Genomic DNA, 12,960 nt, shown 5'->3' on the forward strand with positions numbered 1-12,960 from the left:
TCGATGGCTCGATCGGTACGCAGGTCAGTCTTGCTCTGATGATCGCCAGCTGGGCAATGACTAGATTGGAGTTTATCCCCTCCATGATGCAAATCGGCTCTTCGGGGCCTAAGTGGTAATTCTTCAACACGGAAGCTAGCCTGTCGACCTCTCGGTTTAGGTCCTTATATGTCAATTTCTGGGTATTGTCTTCGACGGCGATGGCGTCCGGTCTCTGGCTAACATAGGCGGAGAGGTAGTGATCCATTATGATGGATGCAACAAACAGCGAATGGCTTGAGTAGAAGGATAAAGCGAGTAGATAGTTGGCGCGAACAGATTTCAATATTGTGCTCTCAAGAATTGCAATGCTCGTTTTCGAGGTTTTGCTCTAAGCATCCTGTACCAAATCTCGAAACCCCTCACAACCTTATATGTCCTCTCGACTGCACCATAGCGCTCCATACACACCTCAACGATGGCGGAATTCGTCATCTTCATGCTCAATGACCAGCTATGATAGAATGTGTTATTTTTCAAGATGGGAAATTGCTACATTAAGCTTTTCTCGACACAGTCTCACGGCAACAGCAAATGCAGCTCGACATTCGAGGGATCGTATTCCGTTCAATAGCAAATCTGCTCTCATTCGTTGTCCAATAACAAGAAGAGGATACTACTTATGGAGGCTTTTGAGAGTCAACCTTCAATCAAGATGGATACACGCGACATCAGGATTTTGAGGGTCTAGCGGCTAGGAAAGTCAACAACAGGCTTGCATATTCCAAAGTTAAATAAAAAAAAATTAAATACCGCCACCACATTGGATATATTCCATGTCAAATAGCTTCATATTTGTAATATCTTCTTGATTTCCGGAAAAGAAACGACCTGACGCTCATGGGTGAGTGGGTCCGATGATGTCGTAGTAGGGCATCCTCGCCGCTGTGCTAGTTCAGGGTTCAGGGCATCGGGAATCGGGCATCTGCAGGCGATCAATTATACTCTCCGAGAAGTAAGAACTCTGACCACTTGAGACGTGGCTTTCGAAATCTTCACGTATAGAGTGAGTCTAGACCCTGTACCCCGTAAGGTTGTAAATTAGCAACATTAAGAAACTATAGGGCCAAGCGTCAGTGAATCGGCGTGTCAGGTGCTGCAGAGTAACGACGAAGGCAACTCATACATGATGTTACATGCACTAAAAAAATCTTTGATTGGTAGGAGGACCAGGCCTCGGATAACAAGAAAAAGTTTGTTGGCAGTGAGACGGACGTGCTTCTGTCGTAAGCTCCAGTGGGTTGCTTCTCCGTACTACCAGGTTTATGTCAAACTTTACAGCTTCATGCCTGCACTACGTTTATGTTCAAAACCCATGGCCTCGAGTTGTGACCAGAGACCAATGACTTATAGTAATCGGTATACGGCGGACTAAATCGAAGTTCCGGACAATGTAAAATATTACCAAATTTTCTAATACCAACGCACTATATCTTAATCAGAGTCAGTCAAATTAATCTATCTAAAAAAAATTACTATAGTATCTACTATCTATAATATTTAAATAATTGATTATGCTTTTAATATATTTATAATTTCTATAATATTTTATTATTTTTAAAAATTTATATCTTTACATACTGTAGTCTTTAAATTTAGAAATTAGTACTATTAATCTTAAGATAGCGGGATCTTTAAGCTTAGCTTTACCACTACCACCGCCTACTACCACCGCCTACTACTACCGCCTACTACTACTGCCTATGCCTATTATCGATCCCCTACTGTCTAGTACTACTATCACTACTACTAATATTAAAAATTTTTAATTAACTATAAACTTTCTATTTTATTAATAATTTTAGTATTAATATACAATATATAGTATATTTTATAGAGTAAGAGTGATACTAAATAAGTGCGTGGTTTAATGTAAAACGCCAAGGTTTCGCCGTTTCGGTCAGAAATCTCTATTGTCCGGAACTTCGATTTAGTCCGCCGTACGGTACCAGTGGGGAATTGAGGCGCAGTGGGTCATGCACAATGAGTTATGACACGAGTTAGAATGCCGGATACAAACCGAGTAATTGTTTCCAGCATCAAAGAGACTACGGCTACAATTAGGAAATGATTAATCTCTCGCCAAGTCATGCTGTTGGAACACCTTGGTAGACAAAACAGGAATCAATTTAACGTTCTATATATGCATGGATATCTAAAATTACAACATGGGCTTCAAGTCATCCGCAACCTTGAAAGGAGCGGCAGTCTTGCTGCGGATCTCCTCAACAGAGACACCCTCAGCGTATTCGGCGAGCGTCAGACCCTCAGTGGGGCTGACTTCAAAGACGGCCAGATCAGTGATGATCTTCCACACGCAGCGGGGGCCAGTCAGGGGGAAAGAGCACTCAGACAAGATCTTGGGGTTGCCCTTCTTGTCAACGTGCTCCATAGTCACAACGACCTTGGTCTTCTCAGGGTTGGCGACCAAGTCCATGGCGCCACCGACACCCTTCACCTTACCAGGAAGCATAAAGTTCGCGAGATCTGTGGGTGGTTGTTAGAGGGTGTAAGGAAAACTCAGGAGTAGAGTCAAAGACATACCTCCGTACTGGCTCACCTGGAGAGCACCGAGCATAGTAAGATCAATACGTCCAGAGCGAATCATACCAAAGCTCTCGTGAGAGCCGAACACAGAAGCACCATTGGCCAGGGTGACAGTCTCTTTACCGGGGTTGATGAGGTCAGGGTCCTCCTCACCCGGCTTAGGGTAACCACCCAGTCCCAGAATACCGTTCTCGGCCTGGAGGACGACCTCCACGCCTTCAGGGAGATACGAAGGAGCGATCAGAGGCATTCCAATACCCAGGTTAACATACATTCCGTCCCGGAATTCCTTGGCAGCACGCTTGACGATACGCTCACGACGGGCGGTGGCTTCACCGGAACCTAGTTGATTGTGAGAAATGAGGTTTGTTTGAAAAAGAAGACCCAAAAACTCACCGGCCTTGAGCATCTCACTAGGGTCCTTGGCGAATGTGAGCTTCTCAATCTGCTTTTCACCCTGGCTCTGAATGACCTTGTTGACGTAGATTGACTGCAGGTGGATATCCTCGGGGTCGATCTCTCCGACTTCGACAATGTGGTCCGCTTCAACAATGGTGTATTTGGCATTCTTGGCCATGGCCTCGTTGAAGTTGTTCATCGCCTTACGGAACTGACAGTTACCCAGCTTATCGGCCTTGTGTACCTTAACCAGAGCGTAGTCACCGAAAATAGCCTCTTCCAGAATGTAGTTCTTGCCGTTAAACTCGCGGGTTTCCTTAGGCTTGGACGTTTCCGCCACAGTGCCATCCTTGTTGTAACGTACGGGGAGTTCACCAGTTTGCACTGTTTAAACGTCAGCTCGTCTGGCCGAGCAAAAGAAGTTGGAGAAGACGAACCAATTGTTCCATAAGCCGCGGGAGTATAGAAAGCAGGGACACCAGCTGCACCAGCAGCACACTTTTCAGCAATAGTACCCTGGGGAGTGAGTTCCAAGGCGAGGTCACCATTCAGATACATTTTTTCAAAGACCTTGTTTTCACCGATGAACGAAGCAATCATTTTACCAATTTGTCCAGATTCCAGTAACTGTCCTGTTAGGTATTAGCCGTCATCCTGCTGGTGTCGCAGCCACTATCCTTTAGCAACGTACCAAGACCAGCACCCGGCATGCCGGCATTGTTGGAAACCACCGTCAAATCAGTGACATCCGGACGATCACGCACAGCGTTGATCAAAGTATTGGGCACACCCGAGAAACCAAATCCTCCAACAAGGAGAGTAGAGGAACCCTTCAAGTCCTTAACGGCTTCCTGAGCTGATTCACATAGCTTATTGATTGCTCTTCTTGAGGTTGAGGCGGAGAAGTTCCGCCGCCCTACTGGGCGGAACATGGAGAGGAAAGGTCGCGACATTGTGTCGACCAACCTTTTGACAATTGACTCAAAACTGCGGGTGAGTATGGAACTGAGGAAAGGAAAGGAAAAGAAGAAGAAGAAGAGGAGAAGGCAATAAAAAGAGATCCATGGCGGCAGCGCCACGGAGCAGCGACCACACCTCCAACCCCAACATGAGGGTCGAACAACCAGCTACTCCATACATTTTCGGTTAGATACAAAGCCGACAAAGTGATTATCCGCCCGGTCCTCGCAGACCGCTTTGCCGCCTTCCGAAGCCGGGCCCACCGCCGGCTGAGCTTTGGGGTACTGCCGCGTATGGGACTGTATTCAAACTACGGTATCGCGGAGGGAAGAACCCTCATCCCCGCGGGGGAATGGAGTCGATTTTGGACCTTGCATCGGATGAGTTCAAGTTCTAGTTCAGCTGTCAGTGTGGGCTTTAATCTCTCACTATGCACTAAGCCCCGACTTTAACCTATAAGTATAACGGTATAACCCATTTGAACACTTTTAAAGTCTCCGATCTTAAGAACTAGATCAGATCGATTAGATAAAAGTGGTACGGATACAGAGTAATGGTCGGAAATGTCACGTATTGATTGTAAGTTACCATTCCGACAGCGGGAGTCACATCGGCAATGGGGGTTTTTTTACAACGTATTCACTATCTATTTCTCTAGCCGTTATATTGAATGATATTGTCAATACCCCTCACCAGCTACAGTTTTATTGAGTCTTGTTGGCTGAGATTGCCATGCTACTTAGCCATCGATTCAAATGCCAGGTAGTCAGCGAGTGTATATACGTCAAACCGACTGTATGACTATGTACTGTACAACCTTTGCTCTAACATTAACGAGGTCGTGTCCTCATTCTCCATGGGTTCGCCCCTATCGCATCCAGGTTTCCGACCATATACAATATGGACTGGAAGATATAGATGCAATGATCGATCAAAAAGCTCCTTCTTAACCTTGTCCATCATTACTTGCATCTCCTCTTCACTCCAACCAAGGACTCGTGTAAAAAGTGCAGGCGTATAAGTCTCAATAGCTTGCAACTCTCCAACGAACCCAACCTTCCCCAGTTCTTTCATTCTCGCATCCTTAGGCCAAGTACCAAGGGGTATCTGTATTCCATGCCGAGTTAGAATAGTACATTGCTATACCGTTCGCTTACTAACCTTGAGTAACGTTTCTGTGACGTCCACAAAACCAACTTCTTCCAATTTCTGTTTCCATTGACAAGCGTTATCCAACGGCTTACCGAATTTTCTACCAGCCTCGCGGATTTTTTTCATCCACTCTTGAGCAGTGACAGCCTTTTCAGCAGTATCATCGTCGGATAAGAAATGGGCGCTGACGGCTTGGAGCTCAAAGTAGCCTCCAGAACTTGTATGGTCAAATACTTGCCGAAAAAGCTTGTCGATGTTGCCTATACACCCGGACAGTTCACGCGCATGGATATAGTCGAATGGTGTTCTATACAGCCAGTCTGATTCGAAGTCGTCTATCTCAAACTGACAGTTTGGTGGTACCCTATAAAAAGTATAAGCCCGAATCACTCCTTGACAGTAGCGAAGAGAGGGGAGGGGGGTGGAGTGAAAGGAAAAGACACTATACCACTTGGGCTGGATCGGGCTCAAATCGTTACCAATAACCTGAGCATTTTCGTGTTCGCTATAAGGTGGTGTATATGTTAACGCTTGAGAAAGTGAGCAATAACTATGCACCCTTACTCAGCAAAATCTATGGCCCAAAGGCCGGTTCCAGTACCCAGATCGAGAACACGTTTGTGGCTCTCGCTAAGAGGCGCTAGATGGAGCTTTCCTTCCAGCAACAGAGAGTATATATGGTGCACCAGACCCATGCGGTCTTGCTCTGCTTCGTCATTCGGCTACTAGAGACTTAATAATCAATATAATAGGGAAGTTGAGGGATGCGCTAGCTACCCCTATATAAATTCCTTCACGATAGGCGTGATAGCGACGTCCATTCTGTTAGGATTTTATTAGCTTCAAAACATCGACTAGAGTGTTTCTTGCCCGTACCTCATATCTGGTGATTTGGAAGGCCTTGTTTCAGCTAAACGAACATCCAGGTGTTGCGGAAAAAGTATCAGGAGATCATACCTGTAATCGGTAATGCTAGCGCTTATAGAGGTCAATCCACTTGCAGAGGTAAGAGCTCTACAGCGCATTGTTAGTTATGCTCTCTGCTGTTGTTTATTGATCCACCGGATTGAACAGGGAACTAACGAGTAATCGTCTCCAGCATTCTTTTCTACGCCGGATGAGTTGTCCTGGGCTATGTCAGCCGATCACGTAAAAAACTTGCATTAGGAAGCGTACATCGATTAGTAAAGGATCTGCTCCAAGTATTGACGAATAATGGGCTTTTTGAGACGATTCTTCGAACATTTTATCCACAAAGCAAAAAGGGGCATAGAAGCAGACGTGATTTACATTTCTTTGTCTTCTTTCTTTTCAGCGGGGTGAGCGTTGTGATTTAAAGCAGCTGCCCTTACCGAGGCTTCGTCTAGGAGATATCCCTGTCAGTGGACCGGGGTAGAGACCGAATGGTATGATAAACCGATCAATGGCCTGTGTCAGAGGCATCGTGCCCACTTTTCTTTCCTTTATGCTGCCACCTGTGCAGGTTTGATTTGCAAAAAGCCACTAAGCGTTACGATTAGTGGAGCATTATCTAACATGCGAGAGGGAGCCATCTGATTCTGCGCCTGGGTGCTTAGCGTAACGTAGCATTCGGGGGATCAAGCTAATTACATCTGGCAATCTGATTGGACGAATAGGATTAGTGTCAACGGTTAACCCTGTAGCGTAGAAACTTAATGATTGACTTTCCCCAACGTAGTACTGGTCGTCGTTATGGTACTTTTGTCGCGCCCCTGATCAATCTTGGCGCAGCAGAGCCCATGCTCTGGAGTATATCTGCAAAAGCCACACGATTATATCGTTAAGATCCCGATCTAGACAGATAGCTTTTGCCCAGCGGTCTCAGCGAGGCCATTAGGAAAATCTAAAGTACAATATCGAGCCTTGTTGCTTTCGATAGCCCTTTCTCCGTGAGTTATCCAAGAGTTCGTGAGTTGGTTTGACAACTATATGGGCTCATACGACATGTTGGAGACCATTGTGATGAAGTTGTTTCGGTGAGCTTGCAGAATAATGGCACTGACCAACTTGAGAACGTTCTCATAAATTCTTATCCCAAGCTTTACCCGAGGGCATTTGGCGGGTGGTATCCCATGTAATAGGTCAAGTATGATGACACAACTTTTGTCTAGACCACGGCAAAGCATCGTTGTTCACATAATGGTATCGAGTTCCCATCTCCACTATAGCTTATAAGGCTATAGTTAAGGGACAAGTCTAACCTAGTTGTCCCGAGCCCCACATGAATGCAACTTGCGGCTCCTACGGAGTATGCTCGGATGCTATATGAGGAAGCTTAAGCTAAGAGGTCGATGGATTTGAGTCTAATGACCCATCTTAATTGCTAGGCCTGAGACTTTCTAGATAAGGCACGTAGACCATAGCAGCTTCGATCACTTATAGAAGCTATTTCTTTGTCTCATCTCTTTTAATCACGGGAGAATCCGTTGATTCCCTCGCCTATCTCACCTGATTCGGGTACACACCTTCGTAATCCGCTTGTTCAATAGTTCACAGTCATTCTAAGGTAATTCCCCAAGGGTGGTACACATCGAACCGATGCTGTTAATAGTATACTAGTTGGTAGTAAATAATAAATACTCTGTACGATAATACTAGTAAATAGGGCTGCGGGAAACAAGGATCGGCAATTGAATGGCTCCGCAAATGCCGACATTTCCCCCGCTTGCCGCCAAGAAGACTGTAATTTATCAAGGCTGAATACAGTCAATATACCTGAATACTTAACCAATGGGAAACTTAAGTCAGTCACTACTGAGATCCCCAGAGGTGACTCTTTACAGTACCTGTAATTGCTTCTGGTCGTGGTGTTGATAACCAAGCACTACTTAGTATAGAGGATAGTACCGCACATTTATCTAGCTTCCCCGCGGGGTATTAGAATGGGGCACCACACCTGCAGGTGGCTGTATGCATTTATGTAGTATTTATGTACGGAGAAGACTACTACAGTATCCCAGCGGTCACTGCAGCAACACCCATATTGCGTACAACAATCATAATGAACATAGATCTTGATGAATACTAGTACATTGCAGAGAAAGATATGGGAGAACTGCAGTCGATTTGCCTGCACTGATTGTCAGCAATAGTACATACCATTGATTACAGATATGATAGCCTGCCATTGGCTGTGGGCAGTAATGTATGTATGTATTAACTTACTAAAAGTAGGTATTGTTACTAGTAGCTGAGGTTACAAACCCAAATGATTCCCCCCATTCCGCATATCCCCATTCATTTTTTCCCCCTCTGCTTCTTCTTCTTCTTCTTCTTCTACACTTCAAATGTGTCTACTCCTGTTTTCCTATCTTGACTACTTTTGACTGAGTGCAATGCTCTCGCGGTCTGAGACCCTAATTCACTACCTGTCCTTGCAGCTCCGCGAGCTTCATCATGGTCATAAAGAAGTGCAACATTTGTGACCGTCGCTTCAAAAAGACAGAGCATTTCAAGCGCCATGAACGGTCCCGTCAGTCAACCTTGCCTAGATATTTCTTCAGAATGGTCTCTAATATATCACAGACACCAAAGAAAAGCCGTACGAATGCAATGTCTGCCACAAACGGTTCTCTCGAAGGTATGCAGCTTCTAACGCGATACGCATTCTTTAAACATTGGATAGCCTGCACACACACAGGTTGCATTCGACGGGTAAGCGACTGTGACTTACAAACTCCAGCGATGTTCTAAGCCGTCATGCTAAGGGCCATAATGGTCCAGCTGCGCACACGACCACCAAGGCACTCAAACAACAGCCCTCCACATCATCTGCCCAGGACTGCCATTTTCAACCGTCCAATATCCCTGAGAATGGCCAACAATTCTTTCCTAATGTGGACACCGGCGTTTATTCCAATTCAATCCAAGCGCAGGAGGTAGAGCCTCGCGAAATGCCCATTACGGCGGCAGCAGGTCTCGCATCATCACTAGACTTTTTGGCGGACGTCTCGTCTCAGCATGCACGCACCGAGCCTGATGCCAACTCAATACTCGTGGTTGACCAACAAACGTATTTCGGGGAACCAACGGTATATCAACCATCCTATAGAGGGCCTGTCCTTGATCCCGTGCCAAACGAATCGCTCCAGCTGTGGTTAAATCCTTCTGACGCAACTTCATATCCTGGTTCCTTGGACTTTGGACATGACTCGAATATCGGCCTGATTGAGGAGAATGTGGGGGCTTCCATGTCACAGCGTCCTCAACGACATGACCACCCCTCCACTGATACAGGGCATACGAAAGCCGGTGCAACTATTCCAAATGACAGATTTGCCAAAGTTCAGAACTGTTGGCTAGGTCCGTCGAATAGCACTGGGCGCCTCATCAATAGTATCTGGCGGGACGTGGCATACGGCAGCATGGATAATATTTTTGCGACGCACCTTGGGCAATCGCCAAGCAGTCCACCTGTCTTGCTACAGAAGTCAAGGTATGGTCTTGATGAGGATTGCAGAAGACACCTTCATGCTACGTATGGATACATGCGACTTTACAGCCAACAATATCGTACTTCCCACGCTCCTCCAGCTTACGACTCGGCACTGATCGCTCTCGCCCAATTTCCTCCCGCTGAAATCTTAGATATCGCACTTGACCTATACTTTCGCAACTTTCATCCGCTTGTACCCTTTATCCATCTCCCAACCTTTTCCGCTAAAAACACTAGTCCTTCGGTGCTCTATGTCATGTGTCTAATTGGAATGGCTTTCCTAGGAACGCAGGGTACAGCTTCCTTCGTCTCTAAGAACTTCACTGTAAGACGCACTCTAGAGAAACCCCGCAGGCTATTGATTACTGATTTACTTCTCTACCAGTTCGTCCTGGAGAAACTCACAGCTGAGCTGGCCATGTGTTCCGTTGACACTGGAAGCCCGGGCAACACTATGTCGGCATTTGCTGCTGCTGCTCTTTTTCTTAATCTAGCTGCTCTGACCGGGGTACGTAATGTCTCCACCGAGGGGTTCCTGATTACTGATTAGCATGTAGGAGAAGGGCCATATCGAGAAAAGCCAGATGCTCTATGTTAACCTCATATCGGTAAATCGAGAATACCATCCATACCTTTTTACGCTAACTCAATAGTAAAGGTCGCCCAAAGGCACGGTTTATTTTCGGCTACCGAAGGTCAATTGCTTGACAAAAGTATGTTCGAAAATATTACAGACAATGTTCTAAGATGGAAAGCTTGGAGCAAAGTAGAATCTGTTAAACGGTTCGTTATCTGACATAATTGGAAGCGGAGGCCCACACTGACCGCACAGGTTAATTATTGCATTGCTCGTTCTAGATGCCTGGCTATCATCCTTCCTATCAACGAGCCCCATCATCGTCTCCGATATTATTCAGCTCATCCTACCATGTAGTGAAGTTCTTTTCGAAGCCAAGAATTCAACGCAGTGGGTACAATTAATTCATGAGGGCCAATGCATGTTAATGCCCACTGTGCTGTCTCCATCAGAAAATGTGGAGATCGCACCACTGGACAGCCATATCGACAATTTTGGCTTGCATGCAGTATTATCGATGGTACAGCTTAGGCTTTCAGATGCGTATCACCGCCTCCTCTCCAATCGCGCAAATTACCCATTCGCTCCATGTCACACCTATGCTATGGATGGCCGAGCCAGATGTCTCTCAAGCCTCCAACTCCAGATAGCTAGCAAGAATGGGTACATCCTACGCTGCACGGATCCGAACGCTAGTATCTTGTGGCACAACATGTGTATGAACCTCACAGCAGATATCCAAATCTTTGAACTGGCTGCGGGGCGTGCAGGTCCAGGTCCAGCGCGGAAGGCCCTGGACAATATTGCTGCTTGGTCGCAAACACCAGCCGCCCGGAGGGCTTGTCTACACGCAGCCCATGTGTACAAAATTATGATCAATCGCAAAGCATCGGATCACATTACGTTTCATTCAGTTTTCTCGCTTTTTTCCGCAGCTCTCGTCTTGGGGTTGTACATATACATGGTGCCCAGTAGCACTGAGCCACAGGCTGGAGGTACGCCAATCGACATCCTGGATGATATAGATTGGAATAGTCTGTGTGGCGAGGGGTTCACCAGCTTTATGGAGCCGAATGGGGCTCACTCGTATACAGAATCGGATGAGGCAGCGGTAAATTTCATTCGAAACGGGGGCACCGTGTATTTCCGTGGGCTCCCTTTTCAGAATGGCTATCACTCGGCGCGACGCATTTTGCTGGACTATGCGGGCCTGTTGAAGGATACTGGGAAGTGGAGCGTTCGCAAATTTTCCCACGTGCTCTACATTATGAGCGACGTCCTGATGGACATGGATTGAGCCTACTAAGCCCGGTCATAGTTGAATATTATCGCACAATGATTCTTCCGATGCTCCAAGCGGCCTGTGAAAGGGGTCTGGGAGCAGCTTCGAGTGCTGAACCACGAGGGTGTGGAATGGCGGCGTGGAAGCCTGAGGTGGAACTAGATTTCCACGTAGGATCACGCTCTACATATTTCGACGAGTCGTCTCTCCCAGATCAGGACTCTTATCAGTCCTGCGTCGAATACAAAATTCGAACGGGAATATTACATGCGACAACATACGGGTGGAATACACATGAAAACCTCTCAGTGCTACGCCAATGACCACAAGCCAATAATATCTTCACATCACAGGATCAAATATATGCTGAAGAGCAAGGAAAATATAAACCGTTATCTCGTATCACTTGGCACCACAACCACCTAGGCCACCCAACTCCGATTCGCAACCCTCTGCCAAAGTTTGTCCATCTCCTCGTTTGAAGCCATCACAGAAAGCATATAATGTTCATCGTCGCTCAAATATGAATCTCCTTGTGGCTCACCCGCAAGCACAACTCTTGATAGACCATGGTACCCTTCTGCATACCACTCCGGCTCCGATCCATCGTCACTCCGCGCTTCAACACGGTCACCTTCACCATCTACCCCCGTTAACGGGTGTGTTTCACGGTATTTTGGCAGACTCAGACCATTGCATCGCGCGTTCGGCATATGTAGCACATTATCTAGCACAAGTGTGTTGATCTCACCATCTCCCGAACGTCGTCGAACACGCAATTCGACGCTCCCTACACCGAGGACCCGTGAGCCGCCGATCTTACCCGGCGCTCGTCGGTAGTTTCGGAATGTTGAACGGTTCTTGGCGTAGTGGCAGTTACCATTTGTAACAATCCAATCCCAACATCTGTTGTATGTATTGGGCTGTTTAGATTTTGGTTGAGTTTTGGACTTCTTGGATGACGAGGGTTGAGAGTAGGGTTGACGACGGTAGGAGTGTTTTGATACATGATGATCCGATGCTTGGGTTGAATGTGGCATTGTTCTGTGATTCGAAATATATAAAACGCTCGGGCTCTAAAGGAGGGACTCTGAAATATGGAGGATCAAGTTTAATAAAAAAAAAATGAGAGAGAGGGATGTTTTATTATGTAAAATGAATGTAGATAGATAGGTACATAGGACCAGTGGTGGCGTGGCGACTACATCTTGAGAATATATATACCCATTGTACGAATCGAACCCAGCTCGAACCTGGTCCAGAACCAACCACTCCAATTCCAAACGACAATCTCAGGACAATGGTTGGGCGACGTTAGAAAATCACTCACAGAAATGGTAAAAGTGTTGACGTAACCCGAGGCTGGATGGCGAATTTGCTTTGCCGCTTGGCTACCAATTAAGCATCTTGACAAGCTTATTAAGGTGGAGTGATGAGTAACTGTCTTTCGTCAAATTCTCTGCGAAGGAAATTAGAATATATTCGTTCGTGTTCCTTGCGTAGAACTCTTGGGAGGAACTTGGAATTTATTGTTAGGGCTGTAGAAAT

General features: G+C 46.2%; 4 protein-coding genes across 4 annotated transcripts; 1 reads left to right on the forward strand and 3 right to left on the reverse strand.

Moving 5' to 3' along the window:
- Window positions 1–2,187: 2,187 nt before the first annotated feature.
- On the reverse strand, window positions 2,188–4,087 carry BDV38DRAFT_256169 (3-oxoacid CoA-transferase). Its single transcript, XM_032055497.1, has 5 exons — window positions 3,677–4,087; window positions 3,423–3,617; window positions 2,983–3,369; window positions 2,584–2,928; window positions 2,188–2,526 (listed from the first exon to the last, which is right to left on the reverse strand). The coding sequence occupies exons 1-5, from the start codon at window positions 3,936–3,938 to the stop codon at window positions 2,201–2,203; spliced, it is 1,515 nt and encodes a 504-aa protein (XP_031910173.1). The 5' UTR covers window positions 3,939–4,087; the 3' UTR covers window positions 2,188–2,200.
- A 495-nt stretch (window positions 4,088–4,582) lies between these two features.
- Window positions 4,583–6,573, reverse strand: BDV38DRAFT_256180 (class I SAM-dependent methyltransferase). Its single transcript, XM_032055498.1, has 8 exons — window positions 6,274–6,573; window positions 6,181–6,224; window positions 6,050–6,111; window positions 5,875–5,921; window positions 5,662–5,819; window positions 5,546–5,602; window positions 5,107–5,461; window positions 4,583–5,052 (listed from the first exon to the last, which is right to left on the reverse strand). Exons 1-8 carry the CDS (start codon window positions 6,340–6,342, stop codon window positions 4,747–4,749), a joined length of 1,098 nt encoding a protein of 365 aa, XP_031910174.1. The 5' UTR covers window positions 6,343–6,573; the 3' UTR covers window positions 4,583–4,746.
- Window positions 6,574–8,514: 1,941 nt separating this feature from the next.
- BDV38DRAFT_286137 (FTFMHR domain-containing protein) lies at window positions 8,515–11,427 on the forward strand (the record flags this gene model as incomplete). Its single annotated transcript, XM_032060612.1, has 7 exons — window positions 8,515–8,590; window positions 8,644–8,698; window positions 8,801–9,878; window positions 9,939–10,061; window positions 10,111–10,161; window positions 10,212–10,336; window positions 10,386–11,427. 7 exons carry the CDS (start codon window positions 8,515–8,517, stop codon window positions 11,425–11,427), a joined length of 2,550 nt encoding a protein of 849 aa, XP_031910175.1.
- Window positions 11,428–11,660: 233 nt separating this feature from the next.
- On the reverse strand, window positions 11,661–12,676 carry BDV38DRAFT_166870 (uncharacterized protein). The gene has a single exon (XM_032051891.1). The coding sequence runs from the start codon at window positions 12,450–12,452 to the stop codon at window positions 11,835–11,837; it is 618 nt and encodes a 205-aa protein (XP_031910176.1). The 5' UTR covers window positions 12,453–12,676; the 3' UTR covers window positions 11,661–11,834.
- Window positions 12,677–12,960: the final 284 nt, after the last annotated feature.

This window comes from Aspergillus pseudotamarii (genome assembly GCF_009193445.1).
Source record: "Aspergillus pseudotamarii strain CBS 117625 unplaced genomic scaffold BDV38scaffold_57, whole genome shotgun sequence".
Classification (NCBI taxonomy): domain Eukaryota; kingdom Fungi; phylum Ascomycota; class Eurotiomycetes; order Eurotiales; family Aspergillaceae; genus Aspergillus; species Aspergillus pseudotamarii.